The sequence below is a fragment of the Oncorhynchus kisutch genome, linkage group LG8 (genome assembly GCF_002021735.2).
Source record: "Oncorhynchus kisutch isolate 150728-3 linkage group LG8, Okis_V2, whole genome shotgun sequence".
Lineage (NCBI taxonomy): Eukaryota > Metazoa > Chordata > Actinopteri > Salmoniformes > Salmonidae > Oncorhynchus > Oncorhynchus kisutch.
Window position 1 is genome coordinate 46,462,205 of NC_034181.2, and position 23,778 is coordinate 46,485,982.

At 41.5% G+C, this 23,778-nt stretch overlaps 1 protein-coding gene across 1 annotated transcript; it reads right to left on the reverse strand.

The window, feature by feature from the left end:
* Window positions 1–1,958: 1,958 nt before the first annotated feature.
* Window positions 1,959–9,377, reverse strand: LOC109895607 (tetraspanin-36). The gene is made up of 7 exons (XM_020489448.2): window positions 9,187–9,377; window positions 7,695–7,886; window positions 7,236–7,310; window positions 6,997–7,092; window positions 6,182–6,331; window positions 4,434–4,517; window positions 1,959–4,282 (listed from the first exon to the last, which is right to left on the reverse strand). Exons 1-7 carry the CDS (start codon window positions 9,244–9,246, stop codon window positions 4,208–4,210), a joined length of 732 nt encoding a protein of 243 aa, XP_020345037.1. The 5' UTR covers window positions 9,247–9,377; the 3' UTR covers window positions 1,959–4,207.
* Between the last annotated feature and the right edge of the window lie 14,401 nt (window positions 9,378–23,778).

Here is a 23,778-nt window from a genome sequence, read left to right on the forward strand (position 1 = left end):
GTGTGTGATACCATTCCATTTGCTCTGTTCCAATCATTATTATGAGCTGTCTACCCTTCAACAGCCTCCACTGATTTGCATGCGTCTTTTTCCAAATATGTTCCTAAACAAGTGTAGCCCTCTCTTCTGAGTGACCTGGATTCCTATCAGTTTGGACCTAAGAACTAGGTGTGTGGCAACATGAAACAATTTCAGTTAAAGTTCAGATAAGGAAATCAGTCAACTGAAATAAATTCATTCGGCCCTAATCTATAGATTTCACATAACTGGGCAGGGGCGCAGCCAATCAGAATATTTCCCCCCCACAAAAAGTATTTATTGGACAGAAATACTCCTGTTTCATCAGCTGACCGGGTGTCTGGTCTTAGACGATCCCGCAGGTGAAGAAGCCGGATGTGGAGATCCTGGGCTGGCGTGGTTACACGTGGTCTGCGGTTGTGAGGCCGATTTGTTCTTGTGGAACATTTCTGGGACCCTTTATTTTAGTTCAGCTCATGAAACATGGGAACAACACTTTACATCTTGCATTTATATTTTTGTTCAGTGCATATACTCTAATTAGAATTGGAATTCCCGTCAAGTATTAATATGCTATCTTGTGCATTTGCAAACATCTAACCAAGAGAACCACTACACTCAATGCCTACAACTTCTCAGAATTTGGGCACAGTGCATTTTTTCCATTCACGATTTTGCAGGTTTTACTAGCCTATACAATTTCTTCCATTCCAGCCAAATGTCCTGCTTGCATGCGCCTACCCGATATCAAGGTGTTTTGGTACTTCCCTTGTGCGCTACGCTTTTCCAGGTGCTAACTTTTACCACCGGTCAATATAGTTAGTCTAACTGTCTATCCTGCCCTCTAGCCACCATTCAGTGGCACCTAGTGGTAGGTGGGTCGTTTGTCCAGATTTGCAATGGTCTAACTAGCAATCATACCACACATAAAAGCATTCAACGCAGCATCAATTCTCAGGACAAACAGGAATAGCTGATGGCAGCGAGGAGGCCAGCTGCATCATTGGACATGAAAGAACTCCCCTACTGATCTTGTTTGGGGACAATACAATTATCCTAGCCAACAACACTACAATGCAATGAGCAATTGCATTATTGTTTTCAGGTGAGTACAAAATTAAACTCTAGGCTGCAGTGGAAATGTCATTTGAATAACGCTGAGATTTGAATGTGTCATATGCTCCTGGCAGGCCCAGTTATTCAGGAAAGCTTAACGCAAGCTTAATGCGGCTATTCCTCGCTCACCTCGAACCTAAAGCTTCGTTATAGTCAAAATATTTGTCATTGAACTTTTAAAATGTATGACCTTTTATATGTGGCATAAACACAACCAGTCACAATGCTTTAATCTGATTAGGCTACTTCAAAAGTCTCCTGCAGGAAAATAGAATTCCAGCATCCTCAACATTAACCAGGTTTTCAACAAACCTTTTTATGCAAGTAAAACACATGTTGGATAAAAATATAGACACAATAAAACAAGGTGGGATCTGTTTGTGTGTAAAATGTATTATGCGAAAAATGGCGGTAGAAACTCTTTTATGCGCAAATACTGATATAATAATAACCATCATATTGAAATAAACTTGTAGTCACATGATATGTTGTGTCGTCTCCCAGTACGACTCGGGAAAGCATGGAGTTTATTAGGCTACAGCTTAAATAAATTATGATGAACTTCACAGGGTGGTGGTGAAAATGCAAGGTGATGAGTTTGATGCTCCTTTCAATAAATATCAAAGGTCTTTCTCTGGTGACAATATGATGATCGATGTTTGACTGCCATTTGACAAATAACAATTCTCACACTTTCGTCCATAATAATCATGTAGCCTATACCCTCAATGTATCTGCGATACCAGAGTAGGCACTTTCGCTATACCTATGCAAAAAAATTGTGACAAAACAAGGCCAAGAGTTAAAAATGCAATGGAAACCCATTTAACTTGTAGTTTTTTATTTTGGTACATGGGAATTTAACCGCAACATTTATTTGTTACGTGCACTACGTATTTACGCAAAGACTTATCAGCAACAAGTCAATTAGATAGAAAAACAACTCTGATGTGAAAATGCACATATTGTTTTTAATGCAGATTTTAGAAAAATCTTTCCCCAATTGGATGGAATTGACACCCTAGACTCTGGCAAGTGCACTACTCCAGTGGCAAACAGCCTTGTAAGAATTGTACTTAACCCCCCCCCCCCCTCTCATACTCATCTGGAGGTCAAGCATTTTAAGCAGGCTGGCTGTGATTATTTTGAGGGCGACCACAGTCTGGACCAATTATCACAGACTCTTCCCCAGGTACCACATTTTTCATTTGTTAGATATGTCCACCAGCATAATACCAGAGCCGGACACTCTAATATTCATTGTTTTAAATCTAAAAGTCTTATCTAGCGAGAACACTTTTTAATATACCGGCGTTATTGAGTGGAACAAAATACCACAGCAACTCAAAGCCATACCAACAATAAACACTTCTAAAAAAAATGTCAAAAAAGCTGGCTAATGTGTGAAAAGTATAACCTTTTGCCTGCATCTATGTAATGTAGTTATGTGAAAATAGGAACCACATTGCAACCCGGGTCACTTCTTTACTACCAAATAAAATCAATTAATCCAAAATGTGCAACAGCCAATTGATGAATGGAAAGAGACATGTTACAAAACGCCAAAATGTTTAATGACATTCTGAGATTGTCAAGCCAACTTTTTGATTCTCCATAGGCCTACAAGGTAGGGAGGGATTTATTTTCTGTTCGTCGAGATTGACAGTATTTACTGCGGTGTTGAAAATGCAAACCATGATACTGAAATGCCCAAAGTCGGTATGCTTTGTTTATTGGTTGTGTGGTGCATTGGCACAGAAACCTGTCGGTGGAAAATTCATTCCATTTTAATATAATGAGAAATATGACATCAAAATGTAAAAAAAAAAAAAGATTCCTCTTGTTGATCATGGCCTGCAGCCGGCTCCGATCATAGTGTAAGCCCTAATGAAACAGGCAGGGAGCTAGTCAGTGTTGGTCGACAAACACTCAACCTTCAAGGCCTGTAGCCCTGTGTGGCATCGACAGTGCCACAAAAGCATGCTGAAGTGGCAAAGTCAATATCCACGCTTATAAACACAGGGTCACTACAGTTATTATGTGGTCATAAACATTATTGAGTTAACTCTGAGTGGGCAGAGTGTGCAATTTTTTATTTTTTTTTACACAGTACAAGAGGAAGGTCATTTGAAAATATTTTTACTTTGTGGAGGGGGGTGCATTTTCTTTATGACACCCCCCCCCCCTCTAGTACATTTCAAACTGTCCCTTAGTTTTATCAAATAATTTCCCAAATAATCTTGACAGTCCTTACGTAACGTAATAATACTGTATATCCAAGACAATCCAGTCTTGATTAAACAGAGCCTACTACCCTGATGTGTTGAAGTCTTAACGTCCTTGGCCGTTTCAACATAACAATTTCAAGCCTTAAAAAAAGGGGCAATCTGGGAGTGGCACATACATTTTTGGTCAACAAATTAATGATATATAGCAATTGATTATTGAAAAATATTACTTAAAAGCCTCATGAGCTTAGTTAAACTGTCTTACCCATCAGAACCCAAAATATAAGCCTTTTACTCCATTGTTTGTAAACAATGATTGTAAACAAACACTGTACCACTTTTTTATTTTTAAGGAAAACATTCATTTTGATCTAATATATGGTTAGTCTCTGTATCCATAGATCCGTCTATGAATTTGAGAATGGTTACATTGTTTGAGTCCCAGATTGCCTCTTTAAAATTGAGTGTACCCCATATACTGATATGTCACTGAGCAAACCCTTTCTTATTTTTTTCAGTATGCACAGCAGGAAATTACAAAACCAACTTCCATTGTTTAAAAGTTTGAGTGGTAATTCCTATTTGCAACTATCTTTAAAAAAGGCATCTTGTGGTTTCCAATGCTTCAAATGTTGACAGTGGTTTGCCCAACGTTTGGTGGGCTGACAACTACATAGGAATGCTGAATGAAAACTGTAAGAATGTTCCTGAAAGGTTGCTAAAATCTTGGAGTGGGGAACATAAGTCCTAAGGCTCTATAGTCTCAGTGCTGGAGAAAGGGGAGAGGAGTCAGGGGCCAGGAGAGAGTGCAAGACAAGCCTCAAGTATACTTCAAGCCAACAGGATCAGGCATCCAGGGACTGGTAGCCACCTCGCCTGACTTTACACGTGATCACACACACACTGAGTGTCCCGAAAATCTGAAAGGAAAGGACAAAGAAATGCAGTAAAATTCAGTACAGAGTAAATTGTCTGGCACCAAAGATTAAAGTTATTGGAAATTGGAAATGGAAATTGGAAATGCAACATAATAAATGAAATGTTAAGTCAGAGGACAGCCAGGTACAGTACCTTGAAGATGGCAAATCCAAGGATGACCAGCAAGGCATAACTCATCACATCCTGAAGGAGCTGTTCTAGCATACCCTCACAACCCTAGAGTTACACACACACACACACACACACGAGAGTAAGGACTAACAAATATAAATACAGAAATGGTAGAAATGATCACGCTCTCCTCAGCCGATGTGAGCAAGACCTTTAAACAGGTCAACATTCACAAGGCCGCAGGGCCAGATGAATTACGACACCTACTATGAGCATGCGCTGACCAACTGGCAAGTGTCTTCACTGACATTTTCAATATCTCCCTGTCTAGGTCTGTAATACCAACATGTTTCAAGCAGACCACCCAAGAACACTAAGGTAATCTAATTGACTATTGACCATTAGCACTCACGAGGTGCTTTGAAAGGCACCATTATCAACACCATTATCCCAGAAACCCTAGACCCACTCCAATTTGCACAACGTTCTAACAGATCCACAGGTGATGCAATCTCTGTTTCACTCCACACTGCCCTTTCAAACCTGAACAAAAGAAACACCTGCCTCCCGGGTGGCGCAGTGTTTAAGGGCGCTGTATTGCAGCGCCAGCTGTGCCACCAGAGACTCTGGGTTCGCGCCCAGGCTCTGTCGTAACCGGCCGCGAGGTCCGTGGGGCGACGCACAATTAGCCTAGCGTCGTCCGGGTTAGGGAGGGTTTGGCCGGTAGGGAAATCTTTGTCTCATCGCGCACCAGCGACTCCTGTGGCGGGCCGGGCGCAGTGCGTGCTAACCAAGGTTGCCAGGTGCACGGTGTTTCCTCCGACACATTGGTGCGGCTGGCTTCCGGGTTGGATGGCGCTGTGTTAAGAAGCAGTGCGGCTTGGTTGGTTTGTGTATCGGAGGACGCATGACTTTCAACCTTCGTCTCTCCCGAGCCCGTATGGGAGTTGTAGCGATGAGACAAGATAGTAGCTACTAAAAAAGAACAATTGGATACCACGAAATTGGGGAGAAAAAGGGATAATTTTTTAAAAAAGGAACACCTATGTGAGAATGATATTCATTGACTACAGCTCAGCGTTCAACACCATAGTGCCCTCAAAGCTCATCACTAAGCTAAGGACCCTGGAACTGCAACTGGATCCTGGACTTCCTGACGGGCCGCCCCCAGATGGTAAAGGGAGGTAACAACACATCCGCCACACTGATCCTCAACACGGGAGCCAAACAGCTACTACCCCCAAGCCATAAGACTCCTGAACATCTAAACAAATGGCGAACCCCCCCCCCATCCCTTTTATACTGCTGCTACTCTGTTATTATCTATGCATAGTCACTTTAATAACTACCTACATGTACATATTACCTCAATTACCTTGACACTGGTACATCTGTACCCTGTATATAACCTTGCTATTGTTATTTTACTGCTGCTCTTTAATTATTTGTTACTTTTATAATGTTTTTTTTAAAGGTAATTTAAATTTTTAACTGCATTGTTGGTTAAGGGCTTGTAGTAAGTAATCATTTCACTTTAAGGTCTACACCTGTTGTATTCGGCACATGTGACAAAGACTATTTTATTTTATATGAATAAGACAGACTATCAAAAATTGATCAAAGGCCAGTCATCCTTTTCATTTTTGTTAAGTAAGGTTTTGCGGAGGGCAAACTGATCCTAGATCTCTGCCTAAAGGCTACGTCTCCCCAGCGAGTTAAATTAGCTTAAGAGGTAGCATTAGTTAGAGGGTTACTGAATTGATCCATACCCGGGTATTGAGCAGGTCTAGCTGGTCCAGTTTGCCTGTACACTCGGTGTTGTTCCCTTTACAACAGGAGACGGGCACAGCGTTGTTAATGCTGCTGAACCAGGGGTTGGTGGTCCAGTTCAGGTAGGTCTGCACTCCACAGCACTGCAACTGTATACAGAGAGAAGAAGAATGCTTGGTAGTTTCATATCATAGCGACTTAATATGGTTCATGTGTAGACTTATTTATAGGTCCTAAACCAGCTCCAAGCTGGCAAAGGTCTAGTTTCCTGTATCATGTAATCTTTGTGCAAGCCAATTATTTATACAGTATATACACACACAATAGGCACAGTTTTAAAGCCACTCAACTTCCATTTTAGTGCTCCCCCACCATTGTAAAAAAGCTACAGAAATGCATTTATTAATGTCTACATTCGTTTTTGCCACATTTATTATATTACAGACATCTTAATGCATCATTTTATAATATATTATGAGAGCTAAAAACACTTGTATTTTTAAAGCATTTTCCTTAATGTATAATTTTTTAGAGAGTACTAATGTTACCGTCAAAAAAAAAAAAAAAACTTAAATGCATGTAATTCTGTCCTTGAGACATTTCATTGAAATACAGTAGAATTCCATTCATTCCTAGCAGGTTGACATGCGATTTCTTCTTGTAACGCCCGCAACAAAGACTCAGACCACCATCAACGGGAGAGTGGCAAATTTCTCCACGAGGTCGGCCTATTTACAGGAAGTAGTCGCACATTGAGAATCTCGGTTTCAATCCTAGTAAGCCCCTGCTCGCTCAGAGATGGCATGATACTGACCTGAGACTGCAAGTAATCCACAGCCTGGGTGTCAGAGTTCTGACCATCATACTTCAGGAACACATCACTCATTGACCGCTCCAAGTCCCCTTTTATCTGTAAAGATGAGGTATACAAACCTAAATCTATGTCTATTCAAATACTGCGCTGATACTCCACACATGTAATACACCTACACAAATTGAATACGTAGTGTATTATTTATTGTAACCTAAGAGACAAATGTGGAATTCACTCACCCTTCTTTGGTAGATGATCCCATACACTAGAGCAGTGACCTCTGCTGCAAAGATAGCCAGGATAACCAGCAGGAACTGGAAGGAGAGGGAGAGACAATAAATCAGCAAGGAGAACGAGAACAAGGGGCGCAGCAGCAGGACTTCAACACAAAGAGCGTACAATGTATCAGGGTTGGGGTCAATTACAAATGTAAACAAAATTACAATTTAAAAAATGAATTGAAAAGCATTGAAGAGACTTGGAATTACAGTGTACGACCGGAATTGACCGCAATTCTAATAGAATTGACCCCAACCCTGCAGTGTATGCCTCCCAAATGGCACCCTATTCCATATGTAGGACATAGGGTGCCATTTGGCACACACACACACACACACGTGTTATTATGAAAGGCCTGGCTGGCTGCACCACCAGTCTCTCCTTTCACCATCACCAAGGTGTCTGAGGCTTATACTCACAAAGCTAAGGCCCACTTTGGATTCTCTCAGGGTGGCGTAGCAGCCCACAGTCCCGATGATGAACATCACCACTCCCACAGGTATGATGATGCCTGCCGAGATGAACGTGTACTTATCCTGCAGGAAGTTGTCAAAGTTGCTGTAGCTCTTGATCACATAAGAGCCTACATAGACAAGGGCACCCCCTGCAGCCTAGAGTGAAGAACACAACAACATGAGCACTTTATACAGCTAATCAAGGTAGTGTTGCCTATTTTCCACACGTCGCCAGATTTGTGCACGTGCACACTCCCAATCATGGATTTAAAAGCATAGGATTGGTGTAAGCATTGGCTGAAGGGAGTTTCCACCATTGTTAAATCCATTTCACAAAGTATGAAAGCGCACTCTTATGGAGAAGGGTGGACAATTGGGACGCAACATGAGGCCAACTCATACAGCTGCAGAATTGTCCTACGAATTGCAGTGTATATAATCAACTCTCAGGTCATATAGAAGTCATCTCTCTAGAAAAATAATTGAATACTTGGTTATTGCACAAGGTATCTAAAGAGGTAGATTTGTCAAAAACAAGGGATTCAGAATGCCCTTGGTGACTGCCTTTAGCAGTTCTCTTTAGCTTTCTTTCTCTCAAACCCACTGGAGCGTTATTCAGAGTTTAAATGAACATTTCATCCACATTACATATTGGTTTCCTTACCCTGTAAACAGTCTAAGGACAAGGTAAGACAGGAATCCATGCTTTGGTTTTGTTCACCTGACCACTGTCTCCACATTTTTGTGATCAGGTGGTGAGCTGCTCATTGCCTAATATTCCTTTAGATTCAAAGCTCCAGGGCACATGACCCGTTTTCGCTCACAATGAGTCCTCAGTCATGAGATCCACCACCAGCCCACCCCGAGTAGAACGCACACACTCCACCACCACCACCCCCTAATCCTTCCAGGAACATGTGCCTCAGATGCGTGGAAAAAATAAAAAAGAACCAGACTGTAGGTTGCTAGACTTTCGTACCCACCCTTCCCGCCAACCAACCACCCTACTTTCGTTTTTGCCTTATGTAACCATACCAAAGGTAACATATCATACAAATTTGGATGTCCCGGATTTACGTTTACTATATCTCGTTTATGAGACCAGGCTGTGTTGATATGCACCTGGAAGTAGGTCCACTTCAGAGACTTTTGAGAATGAGTATACTGCGAGTAAGGAGATGTTGAAATTTACACATAAATACAAACCAAGAAGAATAATTCCTTCCTCTAACCTGTTGGTAATGTTCAATAAGTCATGCACATTATTTAATCACGATTTGAAATCGATATTATTGAATGTTATGGCCTGTACGGTATGTACAGGCCATAACATTCAACAACCTACCATGTCCATTGCCCAACCAGAGGTTTCGTTTCACCATAGAGGAATTTAGATCAGTGGAAAGAAGTCGACACAGAAATCAAAGGAGCAACAGAAAGTCAACCAAACACTTACCCAAAATATTAAACTTAGAAGCAAAATGACTATTTTCGATGTAACAATTCCGCAATCCATGTTGATATGGTGGTGGGGAGCCTTTCAGCTGGTCTCTGTTCTGATTATAAGTGGGTTCTGACTGCTTTGAGCATGAGTGGCTTGCTGACACATGATCACATGCGTGTAGAAGAAGCATACCGCGCACAGTTCATGTAGGGGTCCTAATGCCGACCCTTTACACTTGTATTGCTCCATGGCTACGTTTAGACAGGCAGCCCCAATTCTATTCTTTTTTTTTCGACTAATTTGTATTTTATCACATCAGATCTTTTCCAGAGCTGATCTAAATGGTCAAAATACAGTAATTTCAGTCAGTTGTATTTTGTTTGAACTGTAGTTATTTGCATGAATTTCATTTTGATCATCTAAAATCAAACATATATTCCATGCACATGATTGTTTGGGGTCCAGATTATGGTTCGATTACATCCTTTGCAACGACTTCCCTAATAATTCTGTTCACATGGACATATCTGATATGCAGAAAGTCGCCAAACAAAAGACACGTTCTACCAAAGTGACCATGTTATTTTTGTGAAGACGATTTGATTCTGAGTTCGGACATATAAAGTTTCTATATGAAAACTATTTCTAAAATGCATACTTTCAGTTTTTCCCGAACTCACTTCACTCCGCAAAAGAAGCACGCTGCCAGAGCAAGCACATCCACAGATCAAATATACCTATGTGACTCTGATTAAGGCGTTTACGTGTCCTAATAATTCGAAAGATTGGGCAGACAACCATGTGATTTAATCGGTGTATACATACGTCGTTTACGACATTATGCCGATTAAGATAAAAACAATGATTAACTGTTTAGATGCATAATGCCATACTCGGCCTATGAATCAGTGTAATATTGAATTATTAGTATGCATTTACGAAAGGGTGCCTCTCTCGACCTGTTCTTATTCCGCGTTCAAAATCTCCGATTTCCGACCCCAGTGCGTTCAAAACAATTGGGAACTCAGGGGGAAAAAAACCAACTCGGGTGTATATGCCCGGACCAGTTCTCAGTCAATCAATCAAATGTATTTGTTAAGCCCTTTTTACATCAGCCAATGTCACAAAGTGCTATACAGAAACCCAGCCCCCCCCCCAAAAAAAACAGCAAGCAATGCAGATGTAGAAGCACGGTGGCTAGGAAAAACTCCCTAAAGGCAGGAACCTTGGGAGAAACCTAGAGAGGAACCTGGTTGAGGGGTGGCCAGTCCTCTTCTGGCTATGCCAGGTGGAGATTATAACAGTACATGGCCAAGATGTTCAAACGTTCATCAGGGGGAAAAAAACCAACTCGGGTGTATATGCCCGGACCAGTTCTCAGTCAATCAATCAAATGTATTTGTTAAGCCCTTTTTACATCAGCCAATGTCACAAAGTGCTATACAGAAACCCAGCCCCCCCCCCCCAAAAAAACAGCAAGCAATGCAGATGTAGAAGCACGGTGGCTAGGAAAAACTCCCTAAAGGCAGGAACCTTGGGAGAAACCTAGAGAGGAACCTGGTTGAGGGGTGGCCAGTCCTCTTCTGGCTATGCCAGGTGGAGATTATAACAGTACATGGCCAAGATGTTCAAACGTTCATAGACGACCATCAGGGTAAAATAATAATAATCACAGTGGTTGTAGAGGATGCAACACGTCAGCACCTCAGGAGTAAATGTCAATTGGCTTTTCATAGCAGAGCATTCAGAGTTAGAGACAGCAGGTACGGTAGACAGAGAGTCGAAAACAGCAGGTCCCGGACAATGCAACACCTCTGAGGAACAGGTCAGGGGTTCAAATCAAATCACATTTTGTCACATGGGCTGAATACAACAGGTGTAGACCTTACAATGAAATGCTCACTTACAAGCCCTTAACCAACAATGCAGTTTTAAGAAAATACCAAAAAAAGTAAGAAATAAAAGTAACAAATAATTACAGAGTACCCATTCCATGGCACATGGTTTATGAATTGATATGCAAAACAACGCCGGATGCAAAACTTCAAATTTTTCAATTTAGATTACTATACAAAATTCTTGCAACTAATAGAATGTTATATATATGGGGGATACAATCTTCCCAGCTCTGCAGATTCTGCTGTGAGGAGGCAGAGTCATTAGATCATTTATTTTGGTATTGTCCATATGTAGCTCGTTTTTGGTCACAGGTCCAGGAATGGCTGAAGAATTGCAACATTTGCCTAGAACTAATGCTGCAGATAGCAATACTGGGTGATTTGAAAAGCCATAGTCAATCAATCAATAATATAATAATTATTTTAACAAAAATGTTTATTTTTAATATACAATCAGTAGAAGCTATGAGAATAGAAAGGTTCAATTATTTTGTGAAGCATCACAGCACAGTTGAAAAATATATGGCAAATAGAAATCCAAATTGAATGATGTTGAGAGATAGATGGGAGGGGTTGAATGGAGCTGAAGGGTGGGACTAATAGCAAGGTAAAACATGTAGAACATACGGGGTCTGTAAAATGTATATAGGTTCAGAACCTTTGTGAAATAGCATAGTTACAAATAGAAATCAAACTGGATGGACATCAGAAATATAGGAAGAACTCAAAACAAACAAAAAATGATTATTGTAAAATAGACTGTGTCTGTAAAATGTGTATCAGATGTATAAATTGAAGGTAAAAGCCGAAGTGTTTATTAGTTTACTCCAATTGGGGGATCGTGGTAGGTTTTGCGGGGAATAATAATAAAGGTATATTCTTTAAAAAAGTATGTATGTCTATATAGGTATGTGTATGTATATATGTGTATATGTATGCATGCGTGTATGGATATATATATTTACCCAAAAAATATATGGGGGATTGGAAATGATGCAGACAATTACATTGATGGAAGCAACATTCTTTCTGCAATATTAAGCTGATCCACCCCTTAAAATTAAAATTAAATAATTGTAAAAAATTTTTTTTTAAAAGAATTACAGAGCAGCAGTAAGATCACAATAGCGAGGCTATATACAGGGGGTACCGGTACAGAGTCAATATGCGGGGACACCGGTTTCCATAGCCACAGGCAGAACAGTTGAAACTGGAGCAGTAGCACTACCCGGTGGAATGGGGATAGCAAGTGAAGAAGTTTTTGGTGCTCCTGGCAGTTAGTACATTACGATGTTCCCATTAATGTTTTACTACTGCCATCTAGTGGTGATGTAGTTTAAGCCTTTAATCAAATTCAATTGTAATTCAAATCAAATCAAAGTTTATTTGTCACGTGCGCCGAATACAACAGACCTTACAGCGAAATGCTTACTTACAGGCTCTAACCAATAGTGCAAAAAAGGTATTAGGTGAACAATAGTTAAGTAAAGAAATAAAACAACAGTCAAAAGACAGGCTATATACAGTAGCGAGGCTATAAAAGTAGCGAGGCTACATACAGACACCGGTTAGTCAGGCTGATTGAGGTAGTATGTACATGTAGATATGGTTAAAGTGACTATGCATATATGATGAACAGAGAGTAGCAGAAGCGAGGGGTTGGCGGGTGGTGGGTGGCGGGTTGTGGAACACAATGCAGATAGCCCGGTTAGCCAATGTGTGGGAGCACTGGTTGGTCGGCCCAATTGAGGTAGTATGTACATGAATGTATAGTTAAAGTGAATATGCATATATGATAAACAGAAAGTAGCAGCAGCGTAAAAAAGAGGGGTTGTGGGGGAGGCACACAATGCAAATAGTGTGGGTAGCCATTTGATTACCTGTTCAGGAGTCTTATGGCTTGGGGGTAAAAACTGTTGAGAAGCATTTTTGTCTTAGACTTGGCACTCCAGTACCGCTTGCCATGCAGTAGTAGAGAGAACAGTCTATGACTGGGGTCTTTGACAATTTTTAAGGCCTTCCTCTGACACTGCCTGGTGTAGAGGTCCTGAACGGCAGGCTGCTTAGCCCCAGTGATGTACTGGGCCGTACGCACTGCCCTTTGTAGTGCCTTGCGGTCAGAGGCCGAGCAATTGCCGTACCAGTGATGCAACCAGATGCTCTCGATGTTGCAGCTGTAAAAACTTCTGAGGATCTCAGGACCCATGCCAAATCTTTTTAGTTTCCTGAGGGGGAATAGACTTTGTCGTGCCCTCTTCACGACTGTCTTGGTGTGTTTGGACCATTATAGTTTGTTGTTGATGTGGACACCAAGGAACTTCAAGCTCTCAACCTGCTCCACTACAGCCCCATCGATGAGAATGGGGGCGTGCTCAGTCTTCCCTTTCCTGTAGTCCACAATCATCTCCTTAGTCTTGGGTACGTTGAGGGATAGGTTGTTATTCTGGCACCACCTGGCCAGGTCTCTGACTTCCTCCCTATAGGCTGTCTCATCGTTGTTAGTGATCAGGCCTACCACCGTTGTGTAGTCTGCAAACTTAATGATGGTGTTGGAGTCGTGCCTGGCCATGCAGGAGGGGACTCAGCACAGACCCCTGATGGGCCTCCGTCTTGAGGATCAGTGTGGCGGCTGTGTTGTTACCTCCCCTTACCACCTGGGGGCGGCCAGTCAGGAAGTCCAGGATCCAGTTGCAGAGGGAGGTGTTTAGTCCCAGGATCCTTAGCTTGGTGATGAGCTTCGAGGGCACTATGGTGTTGAACGCTGAGCTGTAGTCAATAAATAGCATTTTCACATAAGTGTTCATTTTGTGCAGGTGGGAAAGGGCAGTGTGGAGTGCAATGGAGATTACATCATCTGTGGATCTGTTTGGGCGTTATGCAAATTGGAGTGGGTCTAGGGTTTCTGGGATAATGGTGTTGATGTGAGCCATTACCAACCTTTCAAAGCACTTCATGGCTACAGACGTGAGTGCTACGGGTCTGTAGTCATTTAGGCAGGTTACCTTTGTGTTCTTGGGCACAGGGACTATAGTGGTCTGCTTGAAACATGTTGCTATTACAGACTCAATCAGGGACATGTTGAAAATGTCAGTGAAGACACCTGCCAGTTGGTCAGCACATGCCCGGAGCACATGTCCTGGTAATCCGTCTGGCCCCGCAGTCTTGTGTATGTTGACCTGTTTAAAGGTCTTACTCACGTCGGCTACGGAGAGCGTGATCACACAGTCGTCCGGTACAGCTGATGCTCTCATGTATGCCTCAGTATTGCTTGCCTTGAAGCGAGCATAGAAGTGGCTTAGCTCGTCTGGTAGGCTCGTGTCACTGGGCAGTTCGCGTCTGTGCTTCCCTTTGTAGTCTGTAATAGTTTGCAAGCCCTGCCACATAAGACGGGTGTCGGAGCCGGTGTAGTATGATTCAATCTTAGCCCTGTATTGACACTTTTCCTGGTTGATGGTTTGTCGCAGGGCAGAGTAGGATTTCTTGTAACCTTCCGGGTTAGAGTCCGCACCTTGAAAGCGGCAGCTCTAACCTTTAGTTCAGTGCGAATTTTGCCTGTAATCCATGGCTTCTGGTTGGGGTATGTACGTACAGTCACTGTAGGAACGACGTCCTCGGTGCACTTATTGTTAAAGCCAGTGACTAATGTGTTGTACTCCTCAATGCCATCGGAAGAATCCCGGAACATGTTCCAGTCTGTGATAGCAAAACAGTCCTGTAGTTTAGCATCTGCTTCATCTGACCACTTTTTTATAAACCAAGTCACTGGTGCTTCCCGCTTTAATTTTTGCTTGTAAGCAGGAATCAGGAGGATAGAGTTGTGGTCGGATTTACCAAATGGAGGGCGAAGGAGAGCTCTGTGTGTGGAGTAAAGGTGGTCTAGATTTTTTTCCCTCTGGATGAACATTTAACATGTTGATAGAAATTTGGTAGAACTGATTTAAGTTTCCCTGCATTAAAGTCTCCGGCCACCAGGAGCGCCGCCTCTGGGTGAGTGGTTTCCTGTTTGCTTATTTCCTTATACAGCTGACTGAGTGCGGTCTTAATGCCAGTATCTGTCTGTGGTGGTAAATAAACAGCCACGAAAAGTATAGCTGAAAATTCTCTAGGCAGGTAGTGTGGCCTGTAATTTATCACAATATACTCTACTGCGGGTGAGCAAAATCTAGAGACTTCCTTAGATTTCGTGCACCAGCTGTTGTTTACAAATATGCACAGATCACCCTCCCCCCCCCCCCTTTAACGAAAAAGCCCCTAACGAAAAATCCAGTTCAAGAAATAGAGTTAAGAAGATATTTACTAAATAAACCAAAGAAAAATAAGTAACAATAAAATAACGAGGCTATATACAGGGGTCAATGTGCGGGGGTACAGGTTATTATATGTATAATAATGTGTTATAGTGCTGCCCTAATAGCTTATATTGTCAGTGTGTCACGCAATGTAATTGTATAATAGCTGTATATTTTTCCTGATATTTGATTCCACTTTTGTTATCTGCTTCCACCTATAGGAAAAACACACCACATCCACACACACCTTCACACCCAAGTGTGCCTTGTACAAGCAGTAGCCTTCTCAGTGTCAAGCCATTGCTCTGTAAATACTGTGCTGCCTTCATACTGTGCTGTTATATACTGTCTATCTTTTCAAGTAAACTACAAGTCAACCGTTCACTGTGTCTGTCTTCCCATCAATGCCCTTTTGAAAAATGATTGCCGTCAGTAGTGCAGTAGTGCAGTACATCTGCAGTAGGCTGCAAATACTGTGTCCAAATAACTCTTTTTTTACTACAGTAATTTTGCAGTGTAACTGCAGTTACAGTGCAGTAAAACTGCAGTTCAATTCTGCAATTTCTGCATCCAAAAAACAACACTTTTACTTCAGTTTGAAAACGGTATTCTTTTTTTGCGGTCTGACTGACAGCCAGAGGCGAAAACACCTATACCAAACCAGCAACGATTTTAATTTGAGGGTATTTTCATCTATACTGGGTGAACCGTTTATAAATTACAGTACTTTTTGTACATAGTCCTTCCATTTTAGGGAACCAAAAGTATTGGGACGAATACACTTATATGTGTATTAAGGTAGTAAAAAGTTAAGTATTTGGTCCCATAAGAATAGAATATGTTTCTAAACACATCTACATTAATGTGGATGCTACCATGATTATGGATAATCCTGAATGAATCGTGGATAATGATGAAATATCACAAATATCATACCCCCCCCCCCAAAATGCTAACCTCCCCTGTTCTTGTAATGGTGAGAGGTTATTGTAATCTTGAGAGGCATGTCTTGGAGGTATGATATTTGTCTGTCTGTAACTTTCTCACTCATCATTATTCACGATTAATTCATGATTATCCGTAATCGTGGTAGCATCCACATTAATGTATAATTGTTTAGAAACATTCTATTCTTATTTACAATAAAAGTCACTCCAAAATGACACAATACATTATTTACCATTCATTTCTATTGGGCACAAAATCATCTTAAACGCAACCAAAACAAACAGAAAATTCATCCCAAAAATGTGTAGTCACTGCGCGCTATGAATATTGAATCAAACACTTTTTACTTTTTACTTCTTTAGTACACAAGTGGTTTTGTCCCAATACTTTTGGTCCCCTAAAATGGGGGATTATGTACAAAAAGTGCTCTAATTTCTAACAAACTTTACAGTATATATTTAATTTAGTAGAGATGGAGTCAAGACTGAAAGCAGGACTAGACCCTTTGAAACCCAGACCAAGACCTATCCTCTTTAAACCCAGACCCAGGGTATCCAGACTAAGACTCCATATAATTTGTTGACAGTAACCTGCAAATCCAATGCTGGAGATGGATTGTGAGCGTACTCTTGGGATCCAAGGTAGCTGTCCAGACCATGGGATGTCATTTCTTCCCCAGGCACCACTGCTGCGCACTAGAGATTGTCCTCACCCACATAGGCATGTGAATGGCTGTTGAAACTGGAGTCATGACCTTTCCACACAAATACCAGCTGCTCAAGATTCCGTAAATGTGGTTTACTTTGAAGAACACTGGAATCTCTGCCAGTATGCACATCACAACGTCTGAAGAACATTCCAGTAGTGGCGGTCAGTGCCATTTAAGATGAAGGAGGATACATTTTTTTCTTGAGCATGGCCTTATTTCTATTACAGCATATTGGATGACTGTCATTCATATTCCATTCACCCAGTTGAATGTAACAGTGATAGGTTAAGGCTACTACATGATACTAGAATTTTCTCTATACCCATCATGAGGTTGATACAACCTAGCCCATGAATGAAAGGTTACAATGTATGTGCACACAGGTCGAGAGACAAATATGAGGTGACACACAGTGACACATGGACAGGCAGTGGCATTCAAAACCACCTTGCACACTCTTGCCTGCATCTAGCTGATTTAGGATGTAATCATTAGTCCAACAGTTGCAAACGAGAGTCTCTATTGGACAAATTCTAGTATGTTTATCTTCCGTTTAAGAAATGTTTTTCATTTGATATGAGTAAACAATCAGACACGTTTTATTCTTTCTAGCCTCCATGCGCTCTCCTTCTCTCACCTCTTCCCTTCAGCTGTATGTGACCTGGAGAAAAAGCCTTTCCAAGCCAAACCACTACACACACCCTACATGTTGTCACCACATTAGCTAAAGTAACGTCATAGTCAGCATAGCTAATAGAACTAATGTGTTAGTAAACCTGCTACAATCATGCAGTAACTTTACAATGTACAGTCAGTAAGCAGTTACACCGGTGGGCCCCGGTGGCAATAAATTACCTTGAGTTGGAAGAGTTCCAGTTTGTATTGGATAGTCATAGCTAGCAAGTGCAACTAGCTACACTAAGAAATTGAAACGGAAAAAAACTGACACTCTCTCTATTTAGTCAACTACTAACCACATAGCTGGAGCTTATGCCTTCAGTACTAGATTAATTATCTGATCCTTTGATTGGGCGGACAACATGTCAGTTCACACTGCAAGAGCTCTGTTAGGTTGGAGGACATCCTGCTGAAGTTGTCATAATTATTGTGTAAGTTTATGGAAGGGGGTGAGAACCATGAGCCTCCTAGGTTTTGAATTGAAGTCAATGTACCCAGAGGAGGACGGAAGCTAGCTGTCCTCTGGCTACACCATGATGCTACACTACAAAGTGCTGTTGAGGCTGCTGTAGACCTTCTTTGCAAAATAGTGTGTTTTAATCAATTATTTGGTGAGGTGATTATATTTAGTATAGTTTTACCTAAAAAGTCTAACTTTTAAAATGTTTTACCATTTTTATGAAATTCACTGAGGAGGCTGGTCCTCCCCTTCCTCCTCTGAGGAGCCTCCATTGCATTCCAGTGTTCTTCAAAGTCACCAATTTTGTCTGACACGGTATCTACAGTGATGGACAGTCAGGCATCAGATCCTCCCCAAATCTAGCCTGCAAAGCACAAGTGTCAGAGCCTGATATGGCATGTATTGGGACGTCTCTTGTGTCTTCGCATTGTGGCTCTGTGCTTCATAAGCATGTGTTGTTTGACTGCTCCCAGCATTGCCTCATCTGGTGTTTTTTGGCCAGTGTCTATACAATGTTCTTGTAATTGGAGATAATGTAAAAATTCTCTTGAAATACTGATGCTTTGCTTCAATGCACATACACAACAGATAAATAAGTGGGCCATATGCTATCAGCAGTCGGGGATAATGGATCAGAAAGTGAATCTTTGGTATTTGCTTGTCTGGGAAGACCTTGAAAAATAGCATGAAATGACACAATTTCCTCCTCCAGGTAAGGTACCCAAGTCCTGATGGTAGATGCCATGATAATGTCCTTGATTTCTCTCAGTAATAGGTACATGTCCCATGCATCACAGGTGGTTATTTGGGTCCCAATGATTTGGGGAAGTAACCTGAAGATGGTGGATTTCTCAGATGCACTTCCACCCAGATGCCCATTGGTCCACAAAGCATGCTCCGAGAGTGGTGGTGGTCTGGATGATCTGCCATGGTTGCCATAGGGGAAGTTGTTGATCCCATAATTTAGCTGGGCCACAGTGATGTCTTTTCTTGTTCCTGTAACACCAACCTCAGCACTGCAGGTGCAGACGCCCTCAAGGAAGTCATGCATCACATCAAGGGGAAATAAGTACACAATGGGTGAAGGTGCATATAACATCTCAGAGAAGCAGCATGGACTTCTGACACCATAGACTACGGCCAATTCTGTTTTTTGGGAGGGCTGCCTGCAGTTGGTAGTTGTAATTTGTTGAGTCACGCTTCGTGAACTCCCCCTCTGTAAGCTTCAAACAGATCCCTTCCTTGGTTGCTGTGCAAAAGCGACAGGTCCTTCCCGTACTGAAGTTTTAGATGAACCAGCAACATCATGGACAGAGAGGTTGCCATTGGAGATTGTGGCAATGGTGCCATGAAATAGATTTCTTTCTCCGTTGCACTCCAAAGAAACCCCTGGTGTCTCCAAAAGCCTGATATCATCAAGCATAGGCTGGAAGACTTCTTTGTAACAAGTTACTACTTTCTGAATTATCTTGTGTTGTATCAAGGTGGAGAGGTATGTGTCTTGAGGCTGGGATATGTGTTTCTACTCAATATTGGCCATTTTTAAATACGCAGCTTGTCTTTTCCTTTTTTGGGTTCAAGAGGATTAACAACCTCAAATTCACCTAGAGTTGAAGTCGGAAGTTTACATACACCTTAGCCAAATAGATTCAAACTCAGTTTTTTATCATTCCTGACATTTAATCCTAGTAAAATCCTTAATCCTCACCACTTTATTTTAAGAATTTGAAATGTCAGAATAATAGTAGAAATAATTATTTATTTCAGCTTCTATTTCAATTAGTATTTGGTAGCATTGCCTTTAAATTGTTTAACTTGGGTCAAACGTTTCGGGTAGCCTTCCACAAGCTTCCCACAATAAGTTAGGTGAATTTTGGCCCATTCCTCCTGACAGAGCTGATATAAGTCAGGTTTGCAGGCCTCCTTGCTGGCACATGCGTTTTCAGTTCTGCCCACAAATTTTCTATAGGATTGATGTCAGGACTTTGTGATGGTCACTTCAATACCTTGACTTTGTTGTCCTTAAGCCATTTTGCCACAACTTTGGAAGTATGCTTGGGGTCATTGTCCATTTGGAAGACCCATTTGCGACCAAGCTTCAACTTCCTGACTGATGTCTTGAGATGTTGCTTCAATATATCCACATAATTTTCTTACCTCATGATGCCATCTAGTTTGTGAAGTGCACCAGTCCCTCCTGCAGCAAAGCACCTCCCACAACATGATGCTGCCACCCCTGTGCTTCACGGATGGGATGGTGTTCTTCGGCTTGCAAGCCTCCCCCCTCTTTCCCCCAAACATAATGATGGTCATTATGGCCAAACAGTTCTTATTTTTGTTTCATCAGACCAGAGGACATTTTTCCAAAAAGTACAATCTTTGTCCCCATGTGCAGTTGCAAACCATAGTCTGGCTTTTTTATGGCGGTTTTGGAGCAGTGGTTTCTTCCTTGCTGAGCGGCCTTTCAGGTTATGTCGATATAGGACTCGTTTCACTGTGGATATAGATAACTTTTGTACCCGTTTCCTCCAGCATCTTCACAAGGTCCTTTGCTGTTGTTCTGAGATTGATTTGCACTTTTCACACCAAACTACGTTCATCTCTAGGAGACAGAACGCGTCTCCTTCCTGAGCGGTATGATGGCTGCGTGGTCCCAGGGTGGTACCTTCAGGCATTTGGAAATTGCTCCCAAGGATGAACCAGACTTGTGGAGATCTCCAAAACATTTTCTGAGGTCTTGACTGATTTCTTTTGATTTTCCCATGATGTCAAGCAAAGAGGCACTGAGTTTGAAGGTAGTCCTTGAAATACATCCACAGGTACACCTCCAATTGACTCAAATGATGTCAATTAGCCTATCAGAAGCTTCTAAAGCCATGACATAATTTTCTGGAATGTATGTAAACTTCTGTCCCTCTGGAATTGTGATACAGTGAATTATAAGTGAAATAATCTGTCTGAAAACAATTGTTGGAAAATTACTTGTGTCATGCACAAAGTAGATGTTCTAACCGACTTGCCAAAACTATAGTTTGTTAATAAGAAATTAAGCCGGACCATTTGCGAGAATAAAGGATTGCTCTTGAAGAAATCCCTGTCTGTGAAATCATTCAAGATTTAATAGTTTGCACATTCTTCTTCTTCTCCATTTAAGCTTTCACAGACATCTCCATTTTGTGCCACCTTAAAAACGTACGGTAAGTGGGATGTATTGGAAACTGGCTCTGTCCTGTTCTTCACCACTCAGATGTATCTCTCTCTGCCATTCCTATTTCTCTGCAGCAGTATTGCTCCCGCATCCATTATGTACTGATGCTTTGCATACACTCTTCAAAAATGGTTCAAAACCTCACACAAGTCATTGCCCTCATCTACATTGATATGAATCTTCCCGAAGGTGGATTTTAAAGGCCTTGTTGTAGTGGGACAGGAATTAATCAAAAATGGAATGAAGGTCCTCCACTAGACTGTTCTGCACAGTCGCAGGAACACAATGCTTCTCTCAGATCTTCAACATAGGAAGGCAGAGGTTTCTCTTAAGGCTTTTAACCAGGTCCTCAGTTTTGCAGTCCACGGACTCAATAACATTAGTTATTGCAGGCGGCCAAGCGAGATCAGGATCATCATCGTCCACGTCTTCCTCGATTAAGTCAGACACAGGGGTAACAGAACCATTAGATGTATCTTTCGGCAAATCTTTGTGATTTCTGTATAAATGCAAAGCATTTACAGGTTTTCATGCGACCTCCAAGTCTACATGTTAACTGGATCACTCTGGTGATATAGACCAATGTGGCGAATCTGTTTTATGAGGGAGAAGAAATGCTTGTTGCATATTGGGCAGTTAAACAAAGCAGGCCTTTTGACAGGTGTTTACATTTTTTTTAACTTGGAAAAGAGAGGTGTAGCCCTTCAATTGATTCTGCTGAAGCCACTGGAAGACATCCTCCAGAGACCATCCAGGTACTTCAGCATTTCTGAAAATAAACAATGAAATGAGGTTAGTAAATGTCATAGTGGGCCCCATTCGTTCTAATGTTTGTTGGTGAGATTTATAACAAGCATTGGATGATCAAAACGCTGCTTCGCTGCCACCTGGATGATGAAAAACATAACTCTTTTCATCGGAACACTTTTCATCTCCAGGGTAGACTCGGGTACATGCATCACCCTGCAATAGGCCACTCCAGCTTGTCACAGCTCGGGCAAGCAGCACTATCCTAGGAGGATACTTCAGTTAGGATATACAGAGGCACTTACGTATCCTGTCCCCACCCTGGCTCCATGAACGAAGGATAGTTATGTGCCGACTTTGCGGTCAGCCTCAACTCCCCTTTCATAGATTGGCTAACCCCTGACTCGAGCAAAGTAACGGGCAGGAACACCCATGACCAAAACCATTTCACCAAAGACAATTTAGATGCCATTTGTATGCTTATGGATTTCAGTTTGTATTGACTGTTATGTGGGTGTAATTCAACTTAAAAATGTAAATGCAGCAATCCTACAACATATTCTTACCTCCTTCTTGATCCCAATTAAATTGTGTCCATGTTCTGTCCTAAGAATAATTCCAAAGGGGGGCGTGTCATAGAAGAGTTGTACAAACATTAAGAGATTAAGATATTCAAATAATATTGAAAGACACATGACATCATCAAACAATTACATAGTTGAATTGTTTATAAACAAAACAGCACCATATTATAAACCTTAACTCTTTATATTTCATAGATCCTTCCAATTTTGGAGCCCTCCTGCTAAAACCGAGTAGAACACACAGGGGAAAGCCCTCGCCTACCCTTCATGTTGTGAAATAACTGCCATACAAGCCTAATATCTAAGTTCTATTTCATCAGTCTGACTAGAAAGATTCCTAGGCAACATTTTACTGGGTGACAATAATGTTTGGGGTTTCTGCATACAGTACATGTATGCCGTAGCAGGCTATATAAACATGAAGCCCTCCGTTTTCAGATTTAGTTCGTCATGACATCTCAGGATAGGTCCTCTTACTTTGGCTAGCTAAGCTAACTTAGCTGTCTCTCAAAAGTTAACTCATAATTGGACACTAATGGGAGTGTTGAAGCAATGTTAGCTTTATGGAAGCATTCTAGAATATATGGGGCAGAATATCGTTTTGTAAACATTACAACCTGCTAGTTGCACAGGAGGTTCGAGGCAGATGGGCTTGGAATTCTTAGAACGCTATCAAACACATCATTCCCATGTGTTTGACGCCATTCCGTTTGCTCCGTTCTGGGCATTATTATGAGCCGTCCTCCCCTCAGCAGCCTCCTGTGGAGTTGCCTAGTTAGCTAGGAAATTAAAGTTAGTAAACTGATGTTACTTAACAGTCATTAAGTTACCCGGTTTGGCTAAAGGTAATTCTAACGTAGCGTTACTAGACATGGAAGCTGTTCACAGAAAACCATATTGTTGTTCATTACAGTACACCGGTATGAGTTAAAGTTATCATATTTCAGTAAATATTCGGAGCCAAACATCAACCCAATTGACCTGCTTTACTGATGTCTCATTTCAAATTTCGTCATGAGCGTTTTCAGTTGTAATTATGAAGATCCCTCAAGAACGCCACCTCCTAAGACGTTCTTGGAAGAA

Coding starts and splice junctions, on each gene's coding strand:
- LOC109895607 (XM_020489448.2), bottom strand. CDS start 9,246: ATGGATTGCGGAATTGTTACATCGAAAATAGTCATTTTGCTTCTAAGT. Junction 7,311..7,694: donor CCAAAGTGGGCCTTAGCTTT/GTGAGTATAAGC, acceptor CTCTCCTTCCAG/TTCCTGCTGGTTATCCTGGC. Junction 4,518..6,181: donor TAGACCTGCTCAATACCCGG/GTATGGATCAAT, acceptor GTGTAACTCTAG/GGTTGTGAGGGTATGCTAGA.